The sequence below is a fragment of the Narcine bancroftii genome, chromosome 2 (genome assembly GCF_036971445.1).
Source record: "Narcine bancroftii isolate sNarBan1 chromosome 2, sNarBan1.hap1, whole genome shotgun sequence".
NCBI classification, from domain to species: Eukaryota; Metazoa; Chordata; class Chondrichthyes; order Torpediniformes; family Narcinidae; genus Narcine; species Narcine bancroftii.
The window spans coordinates 299,365,276-299,389,375 of record NC_091470.1 but is presented as its reverse complement, the minus strand read 5'-3'; the positions used below and the strand labels follow the sequence as shown (position 1 = coordinate 299,389,375).

Genomic DNA, 24,100 nt, shown 5'->3' with positions numbered 1-24,100 from the left:
GTGCGAACTTAATCGGCTGGATTTCAATAAACGTCCGCGATATTATTTTCAACTATATTGATTTGATTTAGACAGCCATGGTTGGACGCTTTAAACAGTTTAAAGCAGCTCGAAGAGATTTGGAAATCTCTTAGCACGACATTATTTGAGAGAAGTCCAGTTTTGGGGCTTGGGGCTGAGGAATAACGGGCGGTAGGTCTGGGAGTGTAGGTCCCGCCCACACAGCCTTTCCCGGAAAAGTCCCGCCCTGTGCCTTCTCATTGGTCGCTATTGTATTTATCAAGCCTGGTTGCCAAAAAGTTTGCAGCATCTGCAAAAGGAGAATTTGAGACAGGCAGGGTGCGTGTGTTCCCGAGCCGAGCCAATTGTCGCCCCGTCTATCCCTTGCGTCCGAAGAACAGCAGTCAACTCAGTTCTAACTTCACTCCACTCCACTCTTTCAGGAATGAGCAGCCCCGATGCTGGTTACGCCAGTGACGACCAGATTCAGAGTAGGTGCAACATGACGGGGATGTTGCCGACAATGGGATCCTGCCAGTGGGCTGAATCCATGAGCTCTCTCGGGGATACTAAGGTCGGCGGCGCAACTGATCAGGCGGGCAATCCCAGCAACCGATCGAAATCTGAAAACCGCATCCGTCGGCCGATGAACGCCTTCATGGTCTGGGCAAAAGACGAGCGCAAAAGGCTGGCGCAACAAAACCCGGACTTGCACAACGCCGAACTTAGCAAGATGCTGGGTAGGTCCTACTACGGGGTGAAGAGGAGAGGGGAGGGTGGGGGCAAAATCCCGCTATGGCATTGAAGCTGTTTCTTTACTCAAAATAGCAACGAGGGATCAATTAAACCGACGCTTCCGTGAATAATGTGCCTGTGTCGGGCTAAAATGTGCTGTCGGCTGAGAAGTGTTGGCTTAAGTAAAATGGAATTAAATATATTAAAGTAATAATTGCACGATTAGGTGGCGTTGAGATGAATTCGATCATGCGTATGTTAACTGCTTACATTCTGCACCTGCAGGTAAGTCATGGAGAGGCCTCTCCTTGACTGAAAAACGTCCCTTTGTGGAGGAGGCTGAGAGACTTCGGGTCCAGCACATGAAAGAACACCCCAACTACAAGTACCGACCCAGGCGGAGAAAACATATCAAAAGAATAAAGCGAGTGGACACAGGCCTGCTGATGCACAGCATCTCTGAACAACAGCTGAGCAGCGATGGGCGCGTCTGTAACCAGAACATGAACCTGTCATTCCACGACACCGGTTACTGCATTCAAAGCCAGATTCCCCAGCTCAACCACTACCGGGAAGCGCAAACCATGGCAACTAGCATGGAGAGTTTAGGCTTACCAACTCCCGAGACTTCCCCTTTGGACGTTTTGGAGGCAAATTCTGTGTTTTTTCCAACACATTTGCAAGAAGATTGTCAAATAATGCCTTACGCCACCAACACGGGATATCAACACCCCGACTACTCCCCACAGGAAAACCAAGTCGCCCTTTTCCGCAGGCAGAGAGCTGAGGTGGGGATGCCCCAGGATGATCAGATGGGACATGACTGTGGTTTCCACGGGATGTTCAGCTCTTGCCATAATATGGTCGCAATGTACTACAGCCAGATGTGCTCGTCAAACGGCCAGCGGCCTCAGAATGTGCACGTTGGGCAACTCTCTCCACCCCCCGAAGCGCACCGTGTGGACCACCTGGACCATTTGAGCCAGGCCGATCTGTTGACGGAAATGGATGGCAATGAGTTCGAGCAATACCTCACGTCGGTCGCGCGACCTGATCTGGCCGGACTTGCTTACAATGCGCCCGAAGCAAATCCGAATGGACTAACTTCTGCGGAGAGCAGCTTGATTTCCTCCGTCCTTTCCGATGCCAGTAGTGCCATGTACTACACCAACTTCACTTCCGCGTAATGGACTTCGAGTCCTTTCTAAAATAACTGGGCAAACGTATCGACAGTATTAAAACCAAAATGCTTTCCTTAAAATTGTAATTGAGCTCAGGGTATTTTGTAAAATGTTGCCTGATAAGGAAAAAAAAATCACTTTATTTAATATTGTATATTTAAACCATGTTTGCTTTCATTTTGTGCTTCGGATGACCACGGTGGGGTTTTGGTTTGTATCCTTCCAAACCACAATGATCTTAAACATTGTATTTTTTTTAACTTTTGGAATGTATTGTCTAATAATGGGGGACATCTGTAGAACCAATCTCTCTTCATGGCAGTTTGTACTGGTCGAGAATTGCTTCAGCAATCATTATGTAAATATTTAATTTCTTATTGAAATTAGAATGTTTTGTACTTTTTTGCACTTTTATTATTAGCTAATAAAGTTTTGGACTCAGCATTTGTAATTGTCTTAAATCTTTTAACATGATCACTTCAGTTATAGGATAGATAGGATCCGCAAATCTTCGTTTCCTTCTAACCAAGGCAGGGTACAATCTCGAAAAACATACAATTTCGACCAGCAACCGGCAGAGCTGCTTTTAACTGCAATGACCATTGTAGATAAATTGAAACTGAATTGTCAACACTTCATTCCGTCAAATATTTCAGTAATTTAGAAGGGTCTTTATTACACCTACATTACTCTTTTGGGGTCGGAGGAATGCTTTAATTTCCTATTTCAGAAATGTTTTTCGTTATGAATTCGAACACTTGATCCTTAAAAAACGCGCAGGACAAAAAAAAAAGTCTTCGTTCCCTTCACATTGACTGGACTTGAAGATCCGTTAATACAAGGGCAAAGTCCACCGAATGTTTAAAGTTCGTCAGCTTCCCGAATGTTAAGAGATAATCGGTGTAGGTAGGTGACACCACCAAACAGATTCTTCAATAAATGGGGAATTGGGGCTAAGGTCTTGAAACTAAAAGTAAACTTGGCATATTCAGGGGATTACCAATTTGAAAATTAAAACGCCAAACAGCTCATTGTCCACATAATAGCCGTAAAGGTTTTTATTCGGTGACACTATCGTTGCACCAGCTGGCATTTGACCAGCCAGTTCTGTTAAATCTTCTGTTAAAGATGCACTCAGAATATGCACTAAATACAGAAACGCTTGAGACCAAAGGTCAAATGGAATCCCTTTTTTGATAACATCTCATTTCTCCTGTTTGCGAACCATCAAAATTTCGTTTTAACTTAATTCTGGCCAATACAATAGTATTTTAACAAGATTTGCTCTCTTCAATGTCCCTGGGCGACGTTCACTGCGCGGAGACTTCGCCTGGTTCAGGAACGTCCTCTGAGCCATTAGAAAGTTATTAGCAACTATTTCCCGTTTCCCAGCCGTGCCTGTAACCATAAATATTCCAAATTAACCCAAGAGTTACGGGCATTTCGCTCGATATTAAAATTAATAGACCGACCCTCCGAAGTATTGGAATGATTATTTCGGATTTTGTTCTCGTACAGGTGTTTTAACCACCATCCAGACATGACACGAGGCAGAAAGAGCAGATTTCAAATTGCTCTGGTAATAAGTTTCACTATATTTCGGAACTGATTGGGATTTGTATAAATGAAAATATAGTTTAATTTGCAGAGAAGCAAAATATAGATAGGCGGATTACATCATGAGTGCCGGTGGGGGGTGGGGGGGGGGGCGGTGGGGTGTCCGGATATTTTTAAACATTCAAGGGGAAACCAGATGAGGTTAAGAGAGGGAGGGAGGGGGTGGGAGTGTTGACAGCTTTAGCTGAAGTAAGTACAAACTAGACATAATACGTACTAGCCTATTCCTGTGGTTTAAATTCTCTGCTGGATGAATTTTAGTGGTCCAGCAGAATGCAATTTAAGAGCAGGACTAATATCTTCACAAGTAGTGAAGTTTGAAGATTCAATTTATTGTCATGTAATAAAAAGTGTCATATTATTCAACTTTTCTTTTCTGCTGTAAGGCAGGCAGATTCACCATCAGCAGAAATTGCCTGAAGTGCCTTTTACAGTCAGAGAAAGAGAAACAAAAGAGAGTCCCCTCCCCTCTGCACCCCAGAATTGCTGAGTGTCCATGGATTCACCTTCAGAGTTCCCACGGCCCCTGAAGACACACAGAGTCCAGTCCAAACCATAGGCAGCCCAAGCTCCAGGTCTCAACCTCTGGCATGATTAGCAACCCTTCAGCTCCCTTGGCACCCTCTCACATATCGATTCCAATACCAGTTTCACCTCCAGCCAGTTTCAAGCCCAGTCTCCAGCAATCCATAGCCTTGTGCAAGCCCCTTAATTGCAGTATCCAGCAACCCGCAGCCTCCGCAGATTCCCTGCCTCGAGTCATCTGTGTGGCTCCTTCAACGAGAGCACCTCTGCATGGTCAACCTGTGGGCCGTCTTCTCTGCTTCTCCTTAGATGGGGGATGGTCGCTCTGTTTTAATGTGACACGCGCCATTCCTCCACCTCCCTGGAGTTTGCAATGCCTTGTGGCTGCTGTTGATCATATGTGCCACCATCTTGGGTGTAGAGCTTGTGGTTGTGGGATTTTAAATAAAACTACGATTGTCTCCTTTAACAGGCCTTTCAAGTCTGTATGGAGCTTACAGCAGTTGGACTGGGTAGTTTGAACCTATGAAATACTGTGTTCTCCACTCCCCATTCTCCATGGGTCTATTCCAGCAGCTCTGCCATTGCCACAATTTTCATTGAATAATTCACTATAAAGGAAAAACTAAACAAATTTGGATGGACATTTGGGGAAATATTTTCATAATATCAAACACAATAAATGCAAATAAGTGAAAAGTAATTAATGGCATATTTTGTGGGTTTCCATCATTAGCTTTCAGGACTACCTGTATTTCTGCTATTCCAGGCTTTTGAATTCACTGGATCATGGACATTGAACCAGATTCAGATTCATATTTCAGATTTATTGTCAGCATACATACATGTCATCACATACAACCCTAAGATTCCTTTTTTCCTGCAGGCACAGCAGAATTGGTAATGTAAACAATAAACTGAACTCAGTGTGTGACAGCGTATATAGATATGTTTTTGGGAGATAAATTGGGAATGATTTGTTAGAGTAGGTTACATACAAACACTTTAAAACAGATCTTCCCCATGCTAGACATGTCAGGGCCAACAGCTTTTGCAAGAGCTTTGAAGATTGCTCAAGAGACTTCACTAATGGATTGTTGTTTACAAAATCATTTGTCAGAGTCACTTCTGCCTGGAGCTGTAGTAAGAGGGTCATGTGCTTTTGCAAGCAGAGAGAGTCAAACAGGTTTTCTGTGTGTGTGTGTGTGTGTGTGTGTGTGTGTGTGTGTGTGTGTGTGTGTGTATGTCAGAGAGAGAGAGAGACATACACACACACACACACACACAGAGTGACATATACACACACACACACACACACACACACACACACACACACACACACACACAAACAAAGAGATCACTTGAACAGTGTTACAGCCAGCAGACAGCAGCTGGGACTGGAACAGGACAAACTGGCAAGCATGTGGAAAGCCCCATTTTGGAAGATGGCCTGGTCAAAGTCCTTGTGGTTCATGCAAGAGAAAAGGACTGGCTGTCTAATGTTTCACTTGGAATAAGTGAAACAAAAAGGAACTCTGTGGTGACCTGAAAGAAAGGAACTCTGTGGTGACCTGAAAGGGCAGGTTTCTTCAGCAAGACACTGAAGTGGCTGATGGAAGTAAATGTACCACAAATCTCTCTCTGAAAACTGGCAAGAACCTTCCTGAATGGTAACCATTTACATTTCAAGCACCAAAGCCTGGTGAACTTTATAAATGTTAAATTCTGTGCACAGTTTAAGAATTGCCTGCAAACCAGTGAACTTGGAGGAATGAGAAGTGAGGTAGACTGTGAACCAAAGAACTTTTCTGAACTTGCACACATGTTACATGCGCTTAGAATTAGAAGGGGGTTAAGTTAGGTTAAGTAACTCAATAGTGCTAAGTTAAAGTTTGATTCTATTTTCATGTTTAGATAATTAAAAGCAACTTTTATTTAAGTAACCATTTGTCTTGGTGAATATCTATTGCTGCTGAGTTTTGTGGTCCTCTGGGCAAGTAACAAGTGAAAACATTTAAAGAAACAAAGTACTGTAAACAGATAATGAATGTAAACAAACTGACTGTTCAATACAGAGAGAACAAAAAGAAAATCAATAAAGTGCACAAGTGTGAGTCCTTAAATGAGTCTCTGATTGAATTTGTCATTGAGGAGTCTGATGGTGGAGGGGTAGCAGCTGTTCTTGAACCTGGTGGTGTGAGTCTTGTGGCACCTAGACCTCTTTCCTGATGCCAACAGTGAGAACAGAGTGTGTGCTGGGTTGTGAGGGTTTTTTGATGATTGCTGCTGCTATCCAACATCAGCGAACCCTTTAGATATACTCAATGGTGAGGAGTGTTTTGCCTGTGATATCCTGAGCTGTGTTCATGACCTTTTGGAGGGGTATATGCTCAGGGTTATTGGTGTTTCCATATCAGACCACGATGTAGCTAGTCAGCACATTTGGAGGGGTATATGCTCAGGGTTATTGGTGTTTCCATATCAGACCACGATGTAGCTAGTCAGCACATTTTCCAGATGATGCAAGACTTTGCAAGAACCATAGAGAACCTAAGAACAGTTCTCTTTGAGATGGTGTTGTACATTATGATTTATGTTCCTTTCAGTTTTATCTTTAACTTTCTTTGTACAAGATATAATACTGCTTGCAACCATGCCATGTCATACATCCTATCCAATCGTATCATCACTGACCTGTCTTGGTTTTCATTCTTCCAATGTGTCATATTTAAAATTTTCATATTTATGTCCACCCTTGTTATCTCACCATGTAGAGTAACCACTTCAGACCTTTTCCATCTTGGATCCCCATATGAACTGGAAGAAATGCCAGGGCAGAGGTGCAAAGGATGGACCATGCACAGTGGTACTGAGAGCACATTGTACATGATGACCAGGTTCTTCCCTGTGATTGAGTGGGAGAGCCATGCTTATATACTCAATTTCTGATGGACCTTCGCATTCCATTCTGACCCCATTTTATGCAAGCATTGACCCCTCTAAAGCAAGCATCGACTCCTCTAAACCAGATCCCCAACCCACCAGATAGTCAGATCTGACCTTGAAGGAGATGGTGGACTTTTCAGATCAGTTACTGAAGAACATTGCCTTGCTCTCTTGGTTTATCCTGGTGCCCAATGTGGACTGAAAGTGGCCACAGAGGCTGATCAGTCTGTGGACCAATTGTATATCTGAACAGGAGTCAATTATGTCATACATGTACAGGAAGGACTTGACCTGAGTGCCTCCACTGCCTGGGATCATCACTCCTCTTATGCTCTTGTCTTTCCTGATGGATTCTGCAAAGAGTTTGATGTAGCACACAAATAACAACGGAGAGAGGGGCAACCCTGACTGACTCCAGACTTGACAGGAAAGTTATCTCTTTCCCACCCATTGATCTGGACTTCATAATGGATGTCCATATCGAGCAGTTCAATTTCTGATTCCCTCACTGAAGCCCATTTTGGAGAGCCCAACCATCATGTACATGTGTGATATTTGGTCAAAAGCCTTCTCCTGGTCTCAGGTGTCCATTTGTCTGTCCAACACAAAGTTATCCCTGAGCAATGTGAGACTGTCAGAGCCTTTACTGCCTAGAACCATAAAGCACCTGTCCCAAAATAATTATTGATGGCTCTAGAGAGGAACCCCGCGTGCTGTGTAAAAAGCGTGGAACCAGGATGGGGGTGCCATTCTAGTTCAGACTTTTTTTTGTTGCCTAGACCTCTTGTTGATTTTGTGAACCGCCTACAGTGCAAACTGCACTTCAAACATTCCAGGACCAACTTAGGTCATGATGTGTGTTGTGTACTGTAGTTTTCTTAGTATATTGTGTACCATAATTTTATTTAGTGCTGCCTGCTCTCTCCTGCAGTCCACTGTCCTGCTCTGTTCCGGTGGTCCTCTGCCTGCTCTCTTTTGCTGTAGCTGGAGAGAGCAGGCACAAAGTGGCAGTTCAGAGTTACACAGAACCCCCAGAGAGGGGAAACGTGTGAACACAAGGGGGATGATTATCCCGGTGCCTGCATATTGACAAACTAACTGCAACACTAACATCTAACACTAACCCTAAAACTAACCCTAACATAGGAACATAGGAAGTAGGAACATGAGTAGGCCAAAAATGGCCCATCGAGCCTGCTCCGCCATTAAATAAGATCATGGCTGATCTAATTTATGACCTAACTCCACCAACCTGCCTTCTCCCCATATCTTATTAACACTAACCTTAACCCTAACCCTAATCCAACCCTACTCTGAAACGCCACACCTAACCCTAGCCATAGCTCCAACCATAGCCCTAATCCTAACCCTATCCCAAATCCCACACCTAACCCTAACTCTAAGGTGTGAATATAAGGTCATCTCTATGCAGATAATATGCATACTCCAGGATATATCAAATGCACAACAAGTATCGGAAAGGAAATAAGGCACTGATCTAACTAAGAGCTAGAAACAGGCACAGGGTAATGAAAGCATGGGCCTGTGGTGGCCTGCCGTGGCGGCAATCAAGCCGGTTGTCTGGGCAGCGAGTATAACCAAAGGCCAGCAGCCCATGCAGTGGCACTGGCCCCAACAAGTGAACTGGGTGGGTGAATGGCAAGTGAAGCTTAAAGGCCAATGACCTCAAAATGACACTGGCCTTGCTGCGCAGCCAACAGACAGGGACAGCACGTGGGGAAGGGCATTATTATGCAGAAAAGTACCCGTGCGCGGGAAATCTGCTTTTGTTATCCATGTTATGATGTCAGTCAAGTGGGGCCAAGGCGGGAACAGGGCAAGTATAAAAGTAGGGCTTGAGACCTAATAAAACTCAGAGCTTAACCTGACTAAACTATGTGTGTGTGACTTCTTTCGAGTATCGCACAGCTATAGGACAACCAAAAGTGGCAGTTTATAGTGACACAGAACCTCTGAGATAGGAGACCAGTGAATACAAGAGGGGTGATTATTCAGATGCCTGCAACTTGACAAACTAATCTGAACCCTAACCCTAATCTAGGTCTTCAAGATTGTGAGGACAATTGCAAAGCACAAAGATTTGACACTAGGTTTTTCAGGTTGTGAGCAAGCTGGTCTGTGGGTTTGTCCTCTGTTTGAAAAGCTTGAAGTCCACCGCCCCACCTCGATTATTTAAGGTCGTATGTAAATGGAAAGAGAAAGTTTGAAATCCACTTCTTTTGATCAATGCTTGCAATAGATTTTCTCATGCTCTTTTATAAATTGTGTGCTTATGTTTTATTAAATTGTGCATGTATTTTCCAACACACTTTTATACATCATGCATGTACGTTTTAGTAATTTGTGCATGTATTTTCCCAAGCTCTTTCATAAATTGCGTGCATATGTGCTTTATTCCCACTGAGATTTTCCCACACATCTTGCATTAATTGTCGTCTGTTAATAAAAGTAACGTTTGATAGCAAAAGCTTGTGTCCAGACTCATGTCTCACGAATTTGACATTTTGTCAACACAACAATGACCAGTGTGGGGAGTGATACCGTTAGTGTCGGCATTACTCACCATTATCAACCTAATTTCAATCTCGCATATATTGATGAATATTTTTGAGCCATTTCTTGGGATAAACTAGTGGGTCTAACATGACGTCAAATACATTATGTTATACATGATATTAGATGCAGATGAAGATGCTATTGAATTACATGTCCCATCCCTTTCATTCACCCCTTTTGAATGAAGAATGCCGGAATATCGGAGGCTATTCGTAACAGAAAAATCCTGTGATTACTGTGTAAAAATCATAAATGTTAACTACACTCTCATCCAAGAGGGACCTTTGCCTGGCTCCACTACTTTCTCAATCACATTTGCTTTGTAGGGAAGTAATTTTTATCTCTTTAAAGTCACATTAAAACATCCTGAAATAATCCCATCACAAATGGCTCTTTATCAGTTTCTGAAGGTTTTCACCTGATTCTCCTCAGTCATTTCTTTAGCATCCTCTATTCTAACTCATTTGAAGCCCTTGCATTTTCTGACATAGTATTGTCTGCATTGAGTGAACATATTGGATTGCAGGGAGGTACTAGACTATAAGTAGATTTTTTTTGTGTGTTCCTTGAGCCAATTCCATATAATGATTGCATTTAGCTGGCCCCAGTGGACATGCTAGTTTATACACAAGAGGAAAGTAATCCATATTTGGTTGATGTGCATATTTCTTCTCCATTTTGATGGCACTAAGTCACCGTAACCATTCAAAGGTTTTCCTATAGGTTTCTGTTGTTCTTTCAACACTGATCTTACACCAAAGTACCATTTGATTTGCATAAATAATCGGACATTAAGCTATCCATGGTAATCCCATCTACTGGGTGAATCTGATTTCTTCCTGAGGTCCACAGCATCAAAGAAGGTAGCTAGTACAGTCTGTTCAATTCAATCCACATGTTATTAAGAAACAGTTGAGAGAACTGGATACAGCAAAGACTGGGCAACATTGGAACTGAGGTGATGATGATTATCACTCCAGATGTAGCCTGGGCCAAACTATTTCAATTACTCTCATTCTCCCAAAAAAATGTGAAAAAATTCTGAGTATGGTCCCATAAGGAAATAGAAGAACTATTCTAATATGGTTGTTGCAGTTTATTGGTCCATTATGAGTCATTTGCAAGAATTAAGTCTTATCAATAGGACCATCAAGTTAGCATTTATGTAATGTCTACAAATAATATAAACAATCCACCGAGTTTCGACACTTAATTTCAATACTGCATTCAAAGATTTTCATAAACACTTGGAATTCAAGTGGGTCATCACCAAAAACTGGAATCTTTCTCTTGGGCAGAGAAAAGAGTGTCTGTAGCCCCTTTTCCATTGGCCTCCCAGTTAATTGGTTGTGCAGTATCCCAGGATAGGAAGCCCTTAGTGCACACATGTCAAACTCTGGCCCCCGGGCCAAATTTGGCCCGCGATATAATTATATTTGGCCCGCAAGATCATTTCAAAAATGTATTAGAGGTGGCCCGCTGGCCGCCGCGCCAGCATAGCTAATACTACCAGAATGCATTGGCGTCAGCCCGCTAATCGCCCCCACCTCCTCTGTTTACGTTGCAGGGTCTCACCGTGGACTCTGGTTTTGGGGCCTGGCCAGTGTCAGGAGAAGCCAAGGCCGCTTCCCAGCGCCCGGAACCGGAGGCCTCGGGCCTGACCTCGCCAGGACCGTTGCCCACTCCCCCTCCCTGCCGCAGGCCGACCCGCGACTCACGGTGACGGGGCCGCTGATCCGCCGAGATGCCGCCCTGCAGCGAGAGCCGATGCCCCCGCACGGTCGTTGTCCTACCCGATCGCCCGCAAACCCCGCCCTCCCGCACACAGGCCTGAGTAAGGATTATGAACTTTAATCTCAGGATAAAACGATCTTCCAATAGTTTCATGTCACAGTGATCAATATATTCCTGGTTAAAAATGGTCCTGCACCTGGATACAAGCTCATTAGGCATAAAACTTGAAAAGTGTGTAAATCAAAGGATATCTGTACCAATGGAAAAATTTGCATGGCAAATAACCCTGCTAGAGTTCATGCCAACAATCAGTCACCCATTTGGTTGTTTCAGGAATCATGTTATTCTCCCACATTCTCAATAGCCCTCAGATTTTACTATTCGACAGCACACTGGCAACATTTGACAAATCCTCTATAGAGAAATATTATTTATTGAATATTTTATTTCTCATTTGTTAATGCTTCTGGAAAGAATTTATCCAAAACTATTATTAAACATTTATTTTAATAAGAAAAAGTTTAACATTACATATGTTGAAAGAATAGAAAACATGCAGATGTTGTTGAAAATTTTCAATAAATATTTAGTTCGGCCCTCGACTTAGTCCAAGTTTTTAATTTTGGCCCTCCGTGAATTTGAGTTTGACACCCCTGCTTTAGTACACAACTCATCGCTGGTGATTGGAATGTTCTACCTTCAACTGGAAACGGATGACTTTCTGCTGCCCCTTTTTCACTGGTTTTATCAGCACGTCGGCATCAAATGATGACAGGGATATGAGTAGGGATCAAGGTGGTTAATCCCTGGTGTGAATTTGATGCTGGCATGCTGATAGTTTTCTTTTTCCACTAGACCCTGTCCCAGTTAATTCCTGGGACAAGGTGCCAGTAGAAAAGGGGCTTGTAACTGCATTAATAATGATGCAGCGATATTATCTTGTCCTGTGATGCCTGGATGAAAGTTACTTTGTTCACCCAGATTTCTAATACTTGCGGGTGGTGGTATTCAGTTTCACCTGATGGCATTCAGTTCACATCTCTCTCCAATTGGGTCATTATTGGAGTATGAGATCTGGCACCTTCCCTTAACCTGATTAGTTCGGGATCTTGTGCATCTCATAACTGCAGCACTGGCTCAGCACCATGCCTTAACCTGTCTAGTTCAGGACCAAATATGCCTTGTGGTTGTAGCATTGGCTCAGTCTTAGTTTTCAATATTTTCTTTTTCTGTTGTCCTTCTTCAAAGCGCGATGGTTTAGATCATTTAACTTTGAACACCAGATACCACTGAGCCTTCTAGTGCCTTTGTCCTGACCTGATTAACAGCAATTTCTGTGTGCAAAACCAGCAGCTCCTGTTGCTTCTTTAACTGCTCCTCCTGCTCTTCAAAGGAATATCTCTCTTGAAGCAATTGCTGCTCCCTTTGCCTCTTCAGCTGCCTTTTCAACCTCTCCTCCTGCTGCTGATTTTATATCTTTATCTGCTCCTGTTGCCTCTTCAACTGCCTCTTCTGCTCTTCTAAGTTTATTTAGAAGGAATTCATTTATTGCTTCAAGACCTGCCATGTCTGCCTGAATTTTTAGATGCATAGATTCAGTACCTGAAGCTCTGGAGCCTGATTTGGAGCTCCCCTTACTTCTGCTATAGGTCCTATGAGGTCCAATATGTCAGATGTTTCCTTAATATCTGACTCTGTCTCCATTTTGGATTGCCCATCCTCCTCACCACCGGCTTGTGGGACTGCTTCAGCCACTTCCTTGTGGTTGATCTTAGTTTCTCTTAATTTTTTTTTGTAGTAATTCTGTGGGATCTGTATCCACAGCATCAGTAACCTGCTTGTCTATATCCTCTCTCAGTCTTGCTTGAAGCGTCGCTTTGCTTCCACTTGCCTCTAATTGCTGACTTTGCAATTCTTCTATAAGTTCCTTTTTCTTTACCTTCTCAACATGTAGCTCCTGAGGTGTAGCAACTTCAGCACAAGCTGCCATCTTGTCCATCCAGTCGATCATCACACTCAGACATCAAACATGCACGGCAATTACTCCAAAACCAAAGCAGTCCTCAAAGGATAAGGGGCAGTTTCTCCAAATTGTATTCTTACTTGCAATAAACACACAGAAGAATCCTTTAGTAAGGCTTCTCACTTCTTCATCGGTCTTGGTGCTGTTGACATTTAGTCCCTCTTTCTTTGATATACTCTAAACAGAGCCCAATCGATTTAGTCAAAATTCCAAATCCAATTTCAAACTTTCTATTGTCTGAAATTCTGTCTTTTATTGACTAATGAGTCAATAATCCTTTTATTTACTAAATATTGCAACTATCTTCCTCTATAATCACTTGGAAAGTCTTGAATGCCATTGTTCATGACTTGTTTAAACAAATAATCCATACTAAGGTTTAATTGAGTTTTTCACAGTTTATTAAACCCTGTATATCTATATCAATAACTACATTATTACAACTTATTAAACAGTACTAAAACAATGATAACAAAAATTAAACAGTACTTAAAAATGATAATTAAAATGGTCAATAAATGTTCTTGGACTAATTTAAGCCCATACATCTTCACAGAACAAAGGAAAAGCAAACTAAATGCTATCTCAAAACATGCAGAAAGTTATCCATAACCTTGACGCTGGCTATTTACTCAGAAACACTCCAAGAATGGGTAAACAATATCTATTGGCTGCTTGCAAGTCATTTTAACCTTTACAATTACCTTTTGCAGGGCTTTATGCTCATGGGTATTGGTTTTCCCATACCAGACCATGATGCAGCCAGTCAGCACACTTTCAACTAAATCTCTGTTGAAATTTGCCAGAGTTTCTGGAGTCATATGAAATATCTGGAAACTCCTGACATGCTTTCTTCATGATGCCATTGATATGTTGGGTCCAGGAAGGATCTTTCAAGATAGTGACTCCCGATAAACTACATTTAGTTCCTGAAATGCAGTCTTGCCACACACATGGACAAAAAAAGCTGAATGCTAGAGCTAATATAATAGAGACAGTAAGGTATTATTTGGCCAAATGACATTGAAGGGCTCTGGTAAAATTAAAACTTTTGAGAATTAAGTGGGAAGCTTTCAACTGTTCGGAGATTGCAGTGAGGAAGATGGATATGATTATCGGAGTTTAATCATCCTAGTCCCAGGACAGTGTTGTGTAATCAAGACCTTCCTTACAGGATAAGGTCAGAAGTGATGCTTTCTGATGTTATAAAGAAATCCATGTTTGCTACAGTAATTGCTGCATTCAAGTACAGCTAATATGTAAATAGCAATATTTATACCATTAAAGTGACTATCTCCAACAGTAAATCACTGTAACCACCAACCCTTAGCACTGAATGGCATTAATAACAATGATTATGAATTTATTGTCATACATATAGGTAAAATGTACATATGCACCAAAATTCCTACTTGCAGTAGCCAAGCAGGTATGCAAGATACATGAACTTCTATAGTGTGTATTAAGTTTCACCAGTGCGGAAAGAGGTAATAAATATAAAGTAAAGATAGATAAATAAATATTTGCACAGTTAGTGCAAGAAAAAAAAGGTGATGTTTCAATACTGCAAACAAGTCTTTTTGTGGTCCTAGAGTAGTTCATAGTTAGGGTAGATTGATAATCCCCACACCCAGGTTAGTTATTGGATATTCTGTTCTGAGTAACCCACATTCTGATCCTCCAATATACAAATCAGGAACATATTGAAAAATTTTCCATTTGCCTTGAAGAATGTACTTCCAGTAACATCAAGAAGCTTGACACCATTAGGGACAAAGCATTGATTGGAATCATATCCATCATACTACAGTTCAACTCAACCATCCAACTCATTGGAACTTCTGTCTACAATGTATAACAGCAAAGAATGAATTGCAGTTACTCACCAAAGTTATTATGACAACGCCTCCTAAATCTCCATTCTCTCCTACCAAGTAGATCAGGTTCAGCAGGTAGATGGAAGCATTAACTCCATTTGGTTCCTTGTCAAGTAACATAACATCCTGACTTGGAAATATATTCCCTATGTGGCTAGGTATAATTCCTGGAACCTAAAACACAGAAACACTGCAGTGTCCAAAGGAAGTAAAGATATATTTTTGAAGCTTCAGGCCTGAGGCCTTCCTTTACCTCCTATGGATACTGCAAGACTGGCTGAGTTCCTTCAGCTTTTCTGTGTTTTGGTTCCAATCACAGCATCTGCAGACTTTTGAGTTTCACTCCACAAGACTTGGAAGTTGCTACTCAATAGCAATGGTTCAGTAACACCACCTCAAGGGCAATTCAGGATATTGATGTTGTGCCGATCCATATATCCCTTCCTAAAAAAATTACTAAAAATTCCCTACCCCATAGCCTTAGATCTTTCTTTCATCCATGTGTCTGTCTAAGAGTCTCTTAAATGCCCCCAGTGTTTCAGTCTCCACCACCCACAACCTTCTGTGTAAAAAACTTACCATGATGTCTCCTCTAAACTTTCTTCCTTTCCTCCTTTAACTTTGTACATGTTCTATGGTATTTACTGATCTTATCCTGGTGCTGGCTGTCCACCCTATCTATGCCTCTCATAATCTTGCAGACCTCTATCAAGTCTCCTCTCATCCTTCTACACTCCAAAGAGAAATGTCCTAGCTCTGATAATCTTGTCTCATAATTCTTGTTTCCCATTCCAGGCAATATCCTGGTAAATCTCCTCGACACCATCTCCATAGCTTCCACATCCTTCCTACAATGAGGTGTCCAAAACTGAACAAAATAACACCGAATGGCATTAATAATAATGATTATGAACTTATTGTCATCTTTTTTTCTTTGGCTTGGCTTCGCGGACGAAGATTTATGGAGGGGGTAAAAAGTCCACGTCAGCTGCAGGCTCGTTTGTGGCTGACCAGTCCGATGCGGGACAGGCAGACACGATTGCAGCGGTTGCAAGGGAAAATTGGTTGGTTGGGGTTGGGTGTTGGGTTTTTCCTCCTTTGCCTTTTGTCAGTGAGGTGGGCTCTGCGGTCTTCTTCAAAGGAGGCTGCTGCCCGCCAAACTGTGAGGCGCCAAGATGCACGGTTTGAGGCGTTATCAGCCCACTGGCGGTGGTCAATGTGGCAGGCACCAAGAGATTTCTTTAGGCAGTCCTTGTACCTTTTCTTTGGTGCACCTCTGTCACGGTGGCCAGTGGAGAGCTCGCCATATAATACGATCTTGGGAAGGCGATGGTCCTCCATTCTGGAGACGTGACCCATCCAGCGCAGCTGGATCTTCAGCAGCGTGGACTCGATGCTGTCGACCTCTGCCATCTCGAGTACCTCGACGTTAGGGGTGTGAGCGCTCCAATGGATGTTGAGGATGGAGCGGAGACAACGCTGGTGGAAGCGTTCTAGGAGCCGTAGGTGGTGCCGGTAGAGGACCCATGATTCGGAGCCGAACAGGAGTGTGGGTATGACAACGGCTCTGTATACGCTTATCTTTGTGAGGTTTTTCAGTTGGTTGTTTTTCCAGACTCTTTTGTGTAGTCTTCCAAAGGCGCTATTTGCCTTGGCGAGTCTGTTGTCTATCTCATTGTCGATCCTTGCATCTGATGAAATGATGCAGCCGAGATAGGTAAACTGGTTGACCGTTTTGAGTTTATTGACTTATGAACTTATTGTCATACACATAGGTAAAATGTACATATGCACCAAAATTCCTACTTGCAATAGCCAAGCAGGTATGCAAGATACATTATCTTCTTACTAAAGATTTGTAGAGTTGCAACATGACCTCTCTACTCCTGAATTCAATCCACCTATTAATGAATCCCAAAGGCTTTCTTAACTATCCTATCAATCTGTGTGGCAATCTTGAGTGATGCATGGATTTGTACCCCAAGTCCCTCTGTTCATCCACACTCTTAATGAACCAACCATTCACCTTTTACTCAGTCTTCTGGTTTGTCCTTCCAAAATGCATCACCTCACACTTATCCATATTGAACTCCATCTGTTACATTTCTGTCCAAATCTGCATCATGCCTATATCCTCTTGTAACCTTTGACCAACTTCATCTTCATCCACAACTTCTCCAACCTCCACGTCATTTGTAAACTTACTGATCCATCCTTCCGCCTTTTCATCCAGGTCATTTATAAAAATCACAAAAAGCAGGGGTCCTAGAACAGATCCCTGAGGCACACCACTAGTCATCAACCTTCAGGCAGGATACTTTCCTTCCTCTACTACTCTCTGCTTTCTTCCTACAAGCCAAATTTTTGCCGAAGAAACTTGGCCCATCATGGGTTTTCCAAATGATAACCTCCTCTTGTAGGCCACCACAGAGATCCTCTTGTTTCCCTTATTTAAGGAGAAACACTCTAGCCAGCCATTTCTTATTGTAAGGACTACAAGTATTTTCAATAGGCTGAACTCAGAACTCACAACCCTTCTTCAAAATGGAGGTTTTCAACAAGCCTGTCTGCTTGCCATGTTGCAGCCTCAATTGCAGAAATGACCCCCCCCCCCCCTCTCTCTCTCTCTCTCTCTCTGTGAGAAGAAATCCGGTTTGTTCTTTCCTCTTTCTGCTTGTAAAAACTAGAACCCCTCTCCACAAGGCTCCAAACCCAATCTTTGAAAGATCTTTATCAGCACTTGAGCCCAGACTTTTACATTTGCATCTGCTTTGGAAATTCCTTCCAAAGCAGTTACATTGTCTCGGGTACCTGAATGTCTGGCTTCAGCAAAGCTCTTGCATATTAAATAAGATGTGAAGTGAAGGCATCTGTTTGTGAGGTGACCTACACTAAACCCCCCCCACAATCTATCATTTTTAAAAAACATTTATATATAACATAATATATCATATAACGCGTAATATTTAGACAATGCCCTCTGTCTTCATGCTTAGCAAAAAACAAACTCTTTAAGGATAGAAGTCTGGGTCTGCCTTCTTGTTATCAATTCAATATTGTAGTTAACATACAATTTATAAACCAGAGTGTGCCACCTTTTAATTTTTAATTTTTAATTTAGACATATATCACAATAACAGGACTTTTTGGCCCACAAGTCTGTGGCGCCCAATTCCCCTAAGCCCCGGTAAATACTTGTGGGCCGAAATATATATAAACATTTAATATAAAGGCTTAATTAAAATTTTAAAATTCTTTTTGAGTTCATTATATATATATTTTTTAAATGACCTTCTTTATTATCCTTCCACTGCCGAGAGTACTAATTGATGCTGACAAGAATCCATAGGTGGCAGCACTTGTATGATGTCAACATCAAAGTGCTTGAGAAGAAAGCAAGGAACTTGAGTAGTGAAATACAATTGAACTTGGAGATAAAGCCAAAAATAGTTCTGGTTTCTCATGGGGTTCTTTAACTGAAAAAAATAAGCAAACTCTGCTTTTATATTGCTAACAAAATTTCAGGAGTATTCCACAAATTTACACAATCAACATGACGCCAGCAAGAGAAATACAATCTCTTTCACTCTTCTTTATGAATTCCAAAAGGTTCTTTTTTTCTTTGACATCCTTGCTCACCCTTCCATCTATCCCAACACTCTCTTCCCTTTTCATTGCACCTTTCCATGCAAACCACAAGAATAATAGCACCAGCACTGTACAGCTTCCCTTCTAAAAGATAAAACAGACAGTACAGGTTTAAGCCAATTCTAATACCAACAGGAAAAGCTGATTATATGAAAGTGTTACTCAACATTGAGTTCACTCATTTTGCCCTGTTCTTCTGAAAGGTTATTGATGAAAAATTAACTCTGTTTTTCTCTCTCTACCGATGCTGTCTGTTCTGTTTTTACTTCCCTTTGAAATTGCACATGTTCCACAGAGGCCACCTTCAACTTCTTTACGAGGTGTTTTAGTCTAGCCTATATTTCCCATGCAATTTCTTGGGAGAGTCCACAAAGATTACTTTGGAAGTCTGTCCAAATTCAAATTAAAAGTTGTCCACTAATAAATATACGGCCTGAATTTAATCCTTCCAAGTTAATGTAGGAAATTCTGAAAGTTAGTACATTCGGCCATTAGTACATTTCATTCTGTGACTTTGGTGCCAAATTTGTTACTTCAATATCTCCCCATAAACCCAAACTCTAACTCTTTTATTACCCCAACAGTTTTTAAAAAAATTTATGTTGTTTATCTCACTTCACTTTTACCTGTTTGTTGCTTGTTCTTAGCCGGCCTTTCTCCTTTTTTCTATGTCTTTTAAAATACTTGCTCCAGGAGTGCTAACTCCTTTTGATTTTCAAGCCAGCAGAATTAATACTTAGATACGTTTTAGGATGACTAGGGTAAAAAGGAGAGAAAGATTACAAAGGCACTAGTCATTATTTTGAACTCTTTCCTGCTAATCTCTAATAGAAAAGGGCAAAGTGTCATTCCACAGGATTTTGACAATTATTTTATCAATCAACAGATAAACAAAAATGTAAGTCCCCATGAGGTATCACATTCATATTTATGAATGGCAATTACACCTTCAAAATGAAAAATGAAAGTTTTAATGAACACATTAATACATCTTATTTACATTTTTTACCAAATTATTTGTGGGAGTAACAATAATTGACTTAAACATTGAAATTTAAATCCAATTTTTTAAATTGAATAAAAAATACACTTAAGTAGCCTTGAAAAATTGTTGAAGGTTCTTTTGAATACATTAATTAATAGTTCAATTCAAATCAGAGTTGTCATTATTACACAAAACTGTGCCAACTAGACCATTGTTCATGCATGAATTAATGGCTTGGTTCCTTTCCTAAACCTGTGGCCTTGGAGACAATTAATGAAATAGCACAATTTTTAATAACAATTTTAGGCTGCAGAGCAGAAAATTTATTTACAGTTGTTTTTTAAACTTAATTAAGCCAAAATTCTGTTCCAGTAGTTTTACTGTCATTCAGATGCCAAATAGATTTTGTTTCCAATTACAAATCTGGGGTTCCTTGCATGAACATGTAAGCTAAAGAGGTTCAGTTCAGTCACTATTAAAGAGAATCCCCAAATTTTAATTCTGATATGATGAAAATAATTTACATGTTAGTATCTGAGGGCCAGGAGACGTGACCCTTCAAACTAACATCCAGATTCTGGAAGCAAATCTGTATGTCTCATAAAATTTAATTCTTCAATGTTCCCAGGCCTGGAACTTCCTTGGTAGGTAAATTTTAATCAGGTCTTTTCTAGTCTTCAAGAAGGAGTGCATTACATTGCTGAGGTCAGGATAAGGACTGTCAGCAGATTAAATGAGCTGGTTTTGCATGCTTAGTCTCTTGATTCTGGATGGAAATTGATGTCCAAAACTGCTTTTCAGAATGTATTTAGGGCAGGCATGAGCTTCCTCCACATAAATTTGCAATTATTTTAAATACATATTAATTCACGTTAAGATATAAAGTTTTTTTTTTCTTGTTTATCTTATGAAACATTAAAGCAGACTCTTCTCGCACATGGAAGTGCCTTGGAATTTATTATCCTTCTTTTTAAATTTATTTATAAATTTTAAAACCACAAAATAATTTATAATTATTATGTGATTGTAGTGCACATTGAAAGAATCAAAGGCTTGTTGATCCAAACCAAGGCTTTTATTAACTAGAAGACTGGAGCATATCACAAGTAGGTCGACCAGTCCAGAATGATCCATGAACAACCCTTTAAGACAAACCAGTAGGTGTGGCTATGCTCTCAGCCAATCACCACCATCCTATACCACAATATGTGTGTGTGTGTGTGTGTGTGTGTGTGTGTGTGTGTGTGTGTGTGTGTGTGTGTGTGTGTGTGTGTGTGTGCACGTGCATGCGTGTGTTTGAAAATTATAAGGTTTTTTTCAAGAGGTATAGAGCTATGAACTTCTGTCCCAAATCTATATCTGACTTCCAAGGTATTGCAATACATTTTCTAGCTATTGCTGAAGTAAGTTTAACAAATTTCACTTGAAACATGTTCAATTTTAATTTAAGTTTAACCCCCTTAATATCACCAAGTAAAAACAACATTAGATCCTGTGGAAATTTAACTCCAATTATTTTTTCTAATAAATTACCAATTTCCAATCAAAAGAATTTAACCTTAGGACACTGCCCAAGTAGAATGCCAAAAAGTACCAACTTCCTGACTACATCTAAATAATAAATCCAAAAAAGCATAATTCAATCAATTTAACTTCTGTGGTTTCAAATATAGCTGATGAATAAAATTATATTGTACTAACATATACCTCACATTTATTGTACTTTTCATATTTTCTCTATATAATTCTAACCAGTCACATTCATTTATTTGTTTGTTCAAATCCTTTTACCATCTTTGTCTTGATTTATGTACCCTCATTTTACAACTTTTCTTTTGTAACATTTTATACATTAATGAAATAACTTTTTTTGTATCTCCATTACTTCTGTCTCTACTGGCAATCTCAGATCATGTCCAAAATAATCATGCAAAAGTTCATAACCTGATAATAACATAAACTTGTATTTTCAGATACCTGAAACTTTTCTTTCATTGTGTTAAAAGTAATACATTTCCCTGGTTCAAAACAATCTTCAATTATATTAATACCCTGATATTTCCAAATCTTTAAAAATTGGTTTCCCATGGAAAATGGAATAGATCTATTTTGGAATAAGGGTGTTCTTCTAGATAATAAACCTCCTCCTCCAAGTTGTTTCTCAACCTTATTCCAAAGATCAATTACATGTTTCAATATTGGAGTTACTTTATTTGCTATTAACAACCTTGATTTCCATTTATAAATAATGTATTGTGGGATTTTCAACTCCTAGTTTATCAAGTTTTATATTCACCCAAGCTGGAATTTTATTTAAATCATACATTACACTAATAAATTGCAAATGGGCTGCTTTATAATAATTTATAAAATTAGAGAGTTCATAATTCCAAACAAATTTTTAGAAATAAACCCTTACCATTTTCCATTTACACAAAAATTTCACACCAGAAATAGTTAATTTTTTTTTAAATTGGGAAATCAAAATCGGAATCGATTGAAAAAGATATTGAATTCTAGGAAATACATTAATCTTAACACAATGACCCTATCTATTAATAGGTAACATTTAATCTTTCCAAATTACCTCTTTTCTTTAATAATGGTAAATAATTTAATTTAAATCAATTTTAAAACTGTGGTTCCACACAGATACCTAAATATTTTATTCCAGCATCCAGACATCTAAATTCAATTACTCTCTTACATTGTGCATAATCTCCATTTACTAAAGACATAACTTCACTTTTATCCCAATTAATTTTATAACCTAATACTTCCTCATACTCTTTTAATCTAACTTTAAGTTTATACAAAGAATTTAAAGGATCTTTAAATCTGCAAACAATTTTTTTTTTACATTTATCTTGATTCACCCTAATACCATGAATCCTTGAGTCTTGTTTTATTAATTGAGCTAAAGGTCCAGTTGCTAAAATAAATAAAGTTGAGACAATGGGCAGCATTGTCTACTTGATCTAGTTAACTGAAGTGGTACTGAAACCTGACCATTGGTCACTACCTTTGCACTAGGATTCTTATATAACATTTGATGCAATCTATAAATATTGATCCTAATGCACTGTTCTCCAGAATTTTAAAGAGGAAATCCCATTCTAGCTTATCAAATGCTTTTTCTGCATCTAATGCCACACCAACACTTAAATCTCCTCTATTTTGTGCTAAATGTATTAAACTAATTAACCTTGCCACATTGTCTGCAGACTTCTGATCTTTAACAAATCCAGTTTTATCCATATGTATTGGCTTCAGTAAATACTTTGCCAACCTATTCGCTAAAACTTTGGTAATTATCCTATAATCATGAAATTGGTCTATATGATGCCATTCTTAATAGATCTCTATCCTTCTTTGGTATCATAGTGATAAATACAGTTGAAAAGGAATCTGGTAGATAATGTACCTTCAATGTTTGATTTAACACCTCCATAAATGAAGATATCAAAAAGTCTTTACATTTCTTATAAAACTCGACATGAAATCCATTTTCCCCTTGTGACTTACTACTTTGTAATGAACTCATTAGTTCACCAACTTCCTTTGCTGCAAATAAAGAATTTTAGTTTCTTTGTTCCTGACTATTTAAACTGGGTGAACTTATTTGAGATGAAAAAATAATAATCTTATCCTCATTCTGAATGGATCTGATTGATATAATTCTAAATAAAACTCTTTAAATGTATCATTTATTTCTTGTGGTTTATAAGTAATAAGCCCTGAACTTTTTTTAACTACATTGATTTTTCTAGAAACCTGATCTGCTTTCAACTGCCAAGCAAAAAAACCTTGTGTGCTCTGTGTCCTCTGAATTATCTTCTTTTAATTCTATATAGATGAACATGTTATATTGAAGTTTTTTTTAATTAAATAATTGTCTTAACTTTTCTACAGAAGATTTTCATTTTTACAAATCCTTTTCAAATTTTCCCATATCTTGTTCCAAATGATTTATTTCTTTCACATAATCTTTCTTAATTTTTGTTGACAACCCATTATTTGACTTCTTAAACAAGCCTTAAGTGCATCCCATATAATAATTTCATTATCCACTGAATTTAAATTTATTTCTAAAAATAATTGAATTTGTTTCCATATAAAATCACAAAAATCCACTCTCTTAAACATGCAGCATTAAATTTACACCTCTAAGGTGAATCTTCTTTCTCAGGAATTGAACATACCAATAAGAGTAGAGAGTGATCAGATAATATTCTAGCTTTATATTGTACAT

General features: G+C 39.7%; 1 protein-coding gene across 1 annotated transcript; it reads left to right on the top strand.

Moving 5' to 3' along the window:
• The first annotated feature begins 323 nt into the window (after nucleotides 1–323).
• LOC138752742 (transcription factor Sox-17-alpha-A-like) lies at nucleotides 324–2,358 on the top strand. The gene is made up of 2 exons (XM_069915428.1): nucleotides 324–740; nucleotides 1,021–2,358. Exons 1-2 carry the CDS (start codon nucleotides 446–448, stop codon nucleotides 1,920–1,922), a joined length of 1,197 nt encoding a protein of 398 aa, XP_069771529.1. The 5' UTR covers nucleotides 324–445; the 3' UTR covers nucleotides 1,923–2,358.
• The last annotated feature ends 21,742 nt before the right edge of the window (nucleotides 2,359–24,100 follow it).